This window comes from Priapulus caudatus, unplaced genomic scaffold (assembly GCF_000485595.1).
Source record: "Priapulus caudatus unplaced genomic scaffold, Priapulus_caudatus-5.0.1 Scaffold929, whole genome shotgun sequence".
In the NCBI taxonomy this organism is placed as follows: domain Eukaryota; kingdom Metazoa; phylum Priapulida; class Priapulimorpha; order Priapulimorphida; family Priapulidae; genus Priapulus; species Priapulus caudatus.
This window is the reverse complement of record NW_014577990.1, coordinates 18753-28336: the sequence shown is the minus strand read 5'-3', so window position 1 is coordinate 28336 and position 9584 is coordinate 18753. Positions and strand designations below refer to the sequence as shown.

Genomic DNA, 9584 nt, shown 5'->3' with positions numbered 1-9584 from the left:
CGTTTGGAATAAAATTTTTGCGAATAAAAGACATAAACTCATTAAAATACGGCACCTAAACATGACGCACCACTACGGCCCATAAACACTTGTTTACAGCAATATGTACATTAAAACGAGTTGTAAAAAAATAAATATATTCCCGAGTTGTATCACAGAGAATATCCTTTCTACATCGAACTACTAAGTGAATTGGAACGGAGAAATCCGCGTTTTCTGCGTCAGCCACGGGCTCACTACACAATGTACGCGGGCCAAGCCACAACGCTCTGACCGTTACAGTACCGTTATATGGGAAATGAGCATGTACACAGGTGGCACCTAGTGTTAATTCCATTGAATAAAGTGAAAATGAAAATCTCGGGTAAACTTTTTCCTAAAACCTGAGGTATCCTTAACGGTTAGAGCCTGCTATCAATGCGCGACAACTCGCAAGGTTCCGGCAGGTTCGCTTGAGCGCGCAACGTTGTTGGCGCGCAGCGGCAGTCTGCGCGACCTCCCGCCGCGGCCGCGGGATTAACGTTGACGTAATGTTGACACGCGCATCGGTCAATGCGGTGTGCGGGGCGTGAAGCGGCTCACGCGTAACCGCCTCCACGGATGCCAGATAACCCGTGCATATGAACTTACCACAGCGTGGCTTCCACAACGCTTTACCAGTCGGATGTAGTGGAGCTATAAAGATGGGATATAAGTCTATGGTTTGTATTACCATGCGTATCTGTGGTACGTGGTTTTAATTAGCAGGTGTATTGGCTTACCATGGTATTGTGGTACTTGGTTATTAAGCATGTGGTTGTATACTGTGGTATCTGTAGGTACTTGGGTAATTAAGGATGTGGTAGGAGTTACCCATGGTATCGTTCGTGAGTTCTTGGGTAATTAGCATGTGGTTGTATTACTGTGGTATCTGTGGGTACTTGGGGTATTAAGATGTGTAGTAGGGGTTCCATGGTATCGTGTGGCGTTCTTGGTTAATTAAGCATGTGGTAGGCTTACCATGGTATCTGTGGGTACTGGTTAATAGCATGTGGTAGGCTTACCATGAGTAATCGCTGTGGTTCTTGGTTAATCAAGTGTGTAGTTGACTGATCAGTGGAAACTGCTGACGATGTTTTTTCGCTGCAGGCTAAGAAATTTGACGTTCCTGTGTTTGGGAAGCTGACGGAGAACGATGTCAAGACGAAGCTGGTCTGTAACGCACCAGCCAACAAGCAGGAGTGAGTATATGTGCCTCCTAAAGTATATATGTCTCCTAAAGTATATGTAAAGTAGTCCATGATGGCCCCCAACCTTAACATCCCTAACAGCAGGAGTGAGTATATGTCCTAAAGTATATGCCTTCCTCCCTGTAGTTCGTGATGGACCCCCTCCCAATCTTAGCACTCCAAACGTGAGAGTGAATGCTGAGGGGCTGTTTTCATGAGCGTATATATATATACACACACACACACACACATATATATATATATATATATATATATACACGTATTGCAGGGCTTTGTGCAAGTTCATCGTGTCTCTGTTCCAAGTCTACACAGACCTGTTCTTCACTTACTTGGAGATTAATCCACTCGGTGAGTCTTGTCTAATCGGATCACATCTTGCAGCCAGCTAATCCTTGTAATGAATAGAAGCTGCGGTGAAATTACTGCTGCTGCTCACTCTACATAAGTGTTAACATTGCCGTGGTTTGTCTGCTGGGTTGGATAGAATTAAATTGTTAAATCACACGACGTGATTGGAATGTGCTCAATTTTTGTGGCATTCAAAGCCTACATGTTAGACAGAGTATGTTATGTAATACTACTTAATTATAATTATACATAATTATACTTAATAATACTTAATTGTATCACTTGTTAAATACATGAGAAAACAGTATAAAAAATAATTAAAGACAGTCTTCATTGTACATTAACCAATAATTGCATCAAATCTTTAACGAATCTAACGAATGGTAATCTAAATTGATACGATGTGAAACAAGCTCGCGCATAAAATAGGTCAGCAGCAATAATTTTGGCGGACCCTATTTTAGTCTCGGTGGGGTGTATTTTTCATCGTGTTTTTTCCTCGTGTTTGTGTGCAGTCGTGACGAAGGCGGGAATCTTCGTGCTGGATCTGGCGGCGAAGATTGACGCAACGGCGGAGTTTCTGTGCAAGGCGAAGTGGGGCGACATCGAATTCCCTCCTCCCTTTGGCCGTGAAGCCATGCCTGAGGTGAGCTCCTCCGCTTCCTCATCCTCCGCAGCATCCTCCGCTTCCTCATCCTTCGCAGCATCTTCCGCTTCCTCATCCTTCGCAGCATCTTCCGCTTCCTCATCCTCCGCAGCATCCTCCGCTTCCTCATCCTCCGCAGCATCCTCAGCTTCCTCATCCTTCGCAGCATCCTCCGCTTCCTCATCCTCCGCAGCATCCTCTGCTTCCTCATCCTCTGCAGCATCCTCCGCTTCCTCATCCTCCGCAGCATCCTCCGCTTCCTCATCCTCCGCAGCATCCTCCGCTTCCTCATCCTCCGCAGCATCCTCCGCTTCCTCATCCTTTTTTAGGGAATTTTTCTCAGTCCAGGGGCCCATTGTCAGAAACAAAATTATGTCTTAGCACTAGCTTTATTATTGAATTTTTCTCGCAGGCCGCTGACAGAAATATGGTAAAGTAGCCAGTTTCTTATATGCGTGCATAGAGGTCTGGTCTACGGACAAATTCAACGCTTAAGTTTAATGTTAAGACTAATGTTAAGACTAATTTGTTTCTGTCGACGCTCCCTGGCTACTATTGGTTACTAAGCCCTACACGGCACATGTCGTAGTTACTATCAACGCTCCCTGGCTACTATCGTTGCTAACGGCGACGTGTCTCGTGGTCTCATCAGGAAGCCTACATCGCTGGAGCTGGATGCGAAGAGCGGCGCGTCCCTCAAGCTGACCATCCTCAACAGGAAGGGCCGCATCTGGACGATGGTCGCCGGCGGCGGCGCCTCCGTCATCTACACGTGAGCAGCGGCGCCCCCTACCGTCGTCGTCGGCGCGCGTCTGTGACGCGGAAGTCACGCCGAGCACTGCGAGGCCGTCAGACTTGCGCTAGCAGGCACCTCTATAGAAGGGTCACCTCACTTATAACGGCTACCTGTCTATAATGACACAAGGATTTAATGGTCCCATGTCTATAATAAGAGAGACGGGTGGGGATAAAAGGACATTTTAACTGCCACCTGTCTATAACAGCCATGTGTGCCAGCGTACATCTCTATAGAATGGTCACCTGCCTATAACTGCAACCTAGCTGTCTGTAAGGGCCACCTGTCAACAATGGTCAGATTTCTATAATAAGATAGATGGGTTGAGGGTAAACATAATTTTTTTGGGTGTTTGGGGGTGAGTGGCAGTTGTATGATAAACCGACCTCTACGGAATGAACACCTGCGTATAAAGGCCGCATTTGTCAGTGACCTTGAGTGACCCTTATATCCGTATTTGACTGTGTTTTAGAAGAAAAAAAAGCTTGTCGTTTACCTGACTGCAACACTGCTCATTGTTACCTGACCGACGTGTCGCTTGTTTCAGCGACACCATCTGCGACCTAGGGGGCACCGAGGAGCTGGCTAACTACGGCGAGTATTCGGGAGCTCCGAGCGAGCAGCAGACGTATGAATACGCAAAGACCATCCTTAACCTGATGACATCCGAGGAGAAACATCCGAAAGGTACTGTTAGTACTACTATAGATTGCCCCCCTAAATCTACTGTCTGTGTCCATTTACGGTGACTCTAAATCTACTGTTTGTATCAATCTAGACTGACCCTAAATCTACTATTTGTACCCCTATGTAATTATTCTGAATTATTGTCTGTGTTCCTATAGAGTTATCCTAAATCTAACTGTCTGTGTTCCTGTATAATTATGCAAAATATACTGTGTGCCTTTATGTAATTATGCAAAATCTACTGTCTGTGTCGTCAAAGAATTATCCAATATCTCGTGTCTCTATCCCCATAGGGAGTAACCCAAATTTACTTTCAGTGTGTATATAAATAAACCTCTATGTATATAAATAAACTTCTTGACTGTCATTATGTAATTAGTGTTTCACTAACTCTCGACGTCGTCCTGATTGCTGTCTATCAGGCAAGGTCTGTATCCAATGTCTGTGTCCATCTCTATCCTTATATTGACCCTAGATTTACTTGCGTACTTTACGAACTGCCGTCCTCTGACCGCGACATCGTTGCCATTGTTGTCCTCCATCAGGCAAGGTGCTGCTGATCGGCGGTGGCATTGCTAACTTCACCAACGTCGCCGCGACCTTCAAGGGCATCGTAAGGGCGCTGCTGCAGTTCACCGCGCTCCTGCGCGAACACAACGTGTCCGTGTTTGTACGCCGCGCTGGACCCAACTACCAGGAGGGTCTGCGCGTCATGCGTGACGTCGGTACGTATGTGCGCGTCTGCGCTGAAGCCGTGCTCGATCCTCCTCGGTAAATGTTCCAGGAGAAGGGATCGTGTGGGGGTGTTGAGGAGAGAACACAGTGTCAGGTGACGTTTCGCGACGAGATTGCCGGTCGGTTAAAAAAAATGCTGTAAGAATGTGTACATTTGCCGCGGGCGTGGTCTAAGCGTGGCGTGGGCCCAAATAATTGAGTTCAAAAATAAAAAAACGACGGGAATCTTTCTCCTCTCGCCGGCATTATACTGACGCGTATTATTATATACTCACGAGGGAGGAATTGAAAGTTTCCGTCGCAGAGAAACATTTTAGAGGTGGTTGCGCGATCGTTGTGGTTGATCATCCGAGTTGTAGGGGCATGCGGGTATTCAGAGAAGAGAAATCTTCTCGGTACAACGTCCACCCTCCGCGCCGCTCGAGTCTCGAGGACGACTGCGCGTATAGATGGCGCCACCTGTGTGCGAGTCTCGGTGACGACCGCGTACAGATGGTGCCACTACCGTTGTTTCCTGTGCAGGTAGCAGGCTCGGTGTTCCGGTTCACGTGTTCGGCCCGGAGACGCACATGACGGCGATCGTCGGGATGGCCCTTGGCAAGCGTGAGATCCCGGAAGAGCCAGAGAAGATGGAGACGACGGCTAACTTCCTGTTGGACGCTTCCGGAAAGGTGAGCGGTGACGCGGCGCCTCCTCCGGCATTTTCTGCTGCCCGAATTCCTGTCGCTTTTAAATTATTTTGGCTCTGAAGGTTTTTGCAAACATTGCCTTTCATGGTACATTTATCGAGTTGCCGCTTTTTAAAAAAAACGTCTTGATCTTTCAGTCGTTTTCGTTTTTCAGGTAATAACTTTATTTTTCAGCTTGTTGCTTCGTTGAAGGACTTAAGTTTTTAATTCCTGTAATCTTTATTTAACCTGCGTGTATGTTTACTAGGTGGAATTCATACGAGGGCACGGTTTTATTGATTATTCATCGTACTAATTACATTTAATGTGTGTGTCACCAGGTGTCTTAATAAAATTTGATGTGCAGTATAGGAGATTGACACTTGGAAGTGTTTTTTAGGGAATGCAACAGCCGAGCGGTGCTGCACTGCAGGTAATGTAGTCCCGTCACGCAATACTGCATCCTCCGTTGTTCTGTGCTTTCGGATGTACCTTCTCTGCATGGTAACTCTGTCGTGAATATACCGTGCTAAAACTCGAAAAACTACGCTACTACTAATTGAGCCTCATCTGGCTTAATTGCTTGCAAGCAGCAGAAATCTGGTGTAGGCTTTGGGGATTCCACGATTTGTCAGGTATCTCAATCGTCATTCGTCGCTCCTCGAACGAGTGCATGATACTCCGTTTTACTCAGCTCTGCTTGCAGTTCATGTCAGCTCTATGCATCCACACGGGTCTCGCTCATTGTACAGATTTGGTTACAGTTAATTGTCTCCTAGTTGCCTCATGAACATGTATATTGATATATGTGAACATGCATATGTGTGTGTACTTGCGTGCGTGCGTGCGTGTGTGCGTGTGTGCGTGCGTGCGTGCGTGGGTTCGTGTGTGTACGTATGTATTTATTATATGCATTATGTATACATCTATATCAATATATATGTGGGTTCATGGCGGCATATTATATTTAGCCAGAAGGCGTGCATGATATAAGGAATGCACTGTGCAGCATTCAATGTGAGACAAACGTATTCGCATGTGAGCATTGCATGTTTCTTTTTGTGACTTGTAGGTCTGGCATCAGTAACATGTAAAGACAGCATGGATGCATGTACTTTATACATGCTCTCATTATTCTCCTGTGTTATTCTCGTGGTTCCTTGTGTATAGTAAACAGTATGGAGTCAAAGTACAATAAACTGGAATGTCTGGCATCAGTTTTTGTGATATTCCTTTCTCACTGGCCCCACTAAAGCAAATATTAATAAGTTTCTATGTAATGGTGTCAAAGTGAGGATAGATCAAAGTGAGATGTTCATTATCGTAACAACTGTCTGCCCCTCCCCCCTTACACATAATTTCAAGACTTCGGTTTATTGCACTTTTATCGAAATATAAAAAAGTATTATTTGTATGCATGTATTTTTAATTATAAAATTGATAGATGCGTGCAATGCATACAAATTCCAAGTGAGTCCGTACAAATTAGGTTAGCAGTTAAATTATCCAAGGCTGTCAGTTGTAGTCCATTTAGTGAATGATGTGATGCAGTATAGTTCTTAATTATTAATTATTAATTATTATATAATTTTTTGACAATTACAGCAAGTAAGCATGTAGTTAATTACTGAGGAAATGTAATTAATAAAATAGTTTATATAATTTATGTAATCATTATAGTATTACAGCATGTCCATGATGCAGTGAAGATTTATTATTTACGAATGTCGCAGTGCACTTAGCGATATCGGTTTTGTAATTCTGTTGCCAACGAAATTTCGTGAATATGATAATCGTCAAACATTTTAAACGTTCACTTGTCTTTAAGGCTTCATCGTCAGTATGTAGAACTGCTCTCTTGTTAGTCCTGTGATGGTCGAACGGCGAGTCTTTACATGTAACAGTAACTGTTAAATTCCTTCATGTAATATGTGCTTGCATGTAAACAGCATGCTCTCTTGTTTTAGGAGCCCACTACTACCAGCAAAGCCGCAGACGCTTCCAGCCACGACGCTGCGCCCTCATTACCGCCGTCTGCTGGCATTCCTGCCCCTGGTGGAGCTGGCGAGGGGAGCAGAGCTCTCTTTACCAACAAGACAAAGGTCTGTTTTCTCTGACTGAATTGATCCGCGAAGAATTCTAGCTATCAAATTCTTAAATGGCTTATTAATCTATTTCACGAATTCCCAGTGACTATTTACGATTTAGCCGAGCGAATATCACGCAGTAAAAATTTCGTTGCGGCACATGCATATGCACACTAAACTAAACAAAATGAAACTAAAACCCAACAAGTTCGCGTCGCACGAGTTCGAACGTCCGGCGACAGCACGAGGTTTACATCTCGCGAACTCACACGCGTCTGCCGGGGGTCGTTGCTAACGGCAACAATGGCCGCTCTTGTTTCTTCCGTGCTCGTTCTTTCTTGCGGACACTCACGCGTCTGCCAGTGGTCGTTGCTAATGGTGCCGCTCTTGTTTCTTCAGTCGCTGATCTGGGGCATGCAGCCTCGCGCGGTGCAAGGCATGCTGGACTTTGACTACTGCTGCCGACGCTCCGAGCCGTCCGTGTCGGCGATGGTTTACCCGTTCAGCGGCGACCACAAGCAGAAGTTCTACTGGGGTCACAAGGAGATCCTGATCCCGCGTACGTGTTTCGCCGCGGGTCGCTTTCACACTACTTTACTTAGATACCTGCCTGCTTGCCTGCTTGCTCGCGTGCCTTCCTGCCAGCCTGCGTGCCTGCGTGCCTGCCTGCCAGCCTGCCTACCTGCGTGCCTGCCTGCCTGCCTGCCTGCCTGCCTGCGTGCCTGCCTGCCTGCGTGCCAGCATGCGTGCATGCGTGCCTGCCAGCCTGCGTACATGCGTGCCTGCGTGCCTGCCTGCCTGCCAGCCTGCGTGCCTGCCAGCCTGCATTCATGCCTGTCTGCCTGCATTCATGCCTGCCTACCTACCTACCTACTTTACTTACTAAGTACATAGGTACTTTATTATTCGAATACAGTGATTAAGTGCACTGATCAATGAAGTATTAGTGTTCACTGCATGGCATATCAAGTAGGATCCATTTCAGTGCTAATATACATAATAATATAATGTAATTTTGATACATAATGTAATCTAGAGTATCTAAATCTAATATACATGATAATGTATGTAGTTTTGATACATAATCGCCTTCGGTGTATTTCAGGGGAAAAATGTACTTTTTTTTTCCACGGGAGCTCTTTTTCAAACGTCTGTGGGAAAAATAGCTCTCGTCAAAATTTTTTACGGTAGCTATTTTGAGCCTCACGGGAGCGATTTCGTAGGTTTGAAGAGCGAATCGCTCATCGCTCCCGTGTGTTTTTTACCCTGGTGTATTTGCGATTGCAGTGTACAAGAATCTGGACGACGGCATCAGGAAGCATCCGGATGCTGACGTTCTCATCAGCTTCGCGTCGCTGCGATCTGCGTACGACAGCACCATGGAGGTGCTCGCATACCCTCAGGTGTGTCCCGTCGCCGCGGCAACCATCGTTATCACGAATGCACTCGTGCTCAATTGCAATAGCTTATTCGTAATACTTTGTGATTACGGTTGAGGAGAAAAGTATTTATTGTAGCTGTGTAAAGTTCAATAGCAATATTTTATTCCTAATGCATGTAATTGTATGTGATGAGAAAATTATATAAAGTCGTTACCGCGGCAACGCGTGACCACGATGTTAAACTCTCGCAAACTCTTTGCCGCCGCATTCAGATACGCACGATCGCCATCATCGCCGAGGGGATTCCCGAAGCTAAAACACGGGAGCTGATTAAGATCGCTAACGAGAAGGGCGTCAGCATCATCGGCCCGGCGACGGTCGGCGGGGTCAAGCCGGGATGCTTCAAGATCGGAAACACGGGAGGAATGCTCGATAACATCCTGTCCTCCAAACTCTACAGACCTGGCAGGTAAGGGCATGGGGCGGGGCAGGGCGGGGCAGGGCGTAGAAGGGGCAGGGGCGGAGCGGGGGCGGGGTGCGGTCACAGTCGCCCGGTGGTGGTAACAGAACGAACACAATTACGCACGATATCAAAACTACTAGTAGCATGGGACCGTCATGTAATGTCACGTAACGTCTGTGTTGCAGCGTGGCGTATGTGTCACGGTCGGGGGGGCCGTGCCACGTAATGTCATGTAACATGACGTAACATCACGTAACGTCTGTGTTGCAGCGTGGCGTACGTATCGCGATCGGGGGGCATGTCATGTACGTAACGTCTGTGTTGCAGCGTGGCGTACGTATCGAGGTCGGGGAGCATGTCATGTACGTAACGTCTGTGTTGCAGCGTGGCGTACGTATTGAGGTCGGGGGCCATGTCATGTACGTAACGTCTGTGTTGCAGCGCGGCGTACGTATCGAGGTCGGGGGGCATGTCATGTACGTAACGTCTGTGTTGCAGCGTGGCGTACGTATCGAGGTCGGGGAGCATGTCATGTACGTAACG

At 46.6% G+C, this 9584-nt stretch overlaps 1 protein-coding gene across 1 annotated transcript in view; it reads left to right on the top strand.

Moving 5' to 3' along the window:
* The window catches only part of LOC106814470 (ATP-citrate synthase-like), a 27867-nt gene that overhangs the window by 11004 nt on the left and 7279 nt on the right, over positions 1-9584 (top strand). The window contains 14 exon segments of the mRNA XM_014818786.1: positions 1129-1220; positions 1498-1577; positions 2093-2223; positions 2876-2890; positions 2892-2995; positions 3567-3706; positions 4252-4431; positions 4964-5112; positions 5510-5542; positions 7077-7211; positions 7596-7755; positions 8484-8599; positions 8851-9047; positions 9312-9346. Of these exon segments, the coding sequence (XP_014674272.1) occupies positions 1129-1220; positions 1498-1577; positions 2093-2223; positions 2876-2890; positions 2892-2995; positions 3567-3706; positions 4252-4431; positions 4964-5112; positions 5510-5542; positions 7077-7211; positions 7596-7755; positions 8484-8599; positions 8851-9047; positions 9312-9346 (1567 nt within the window).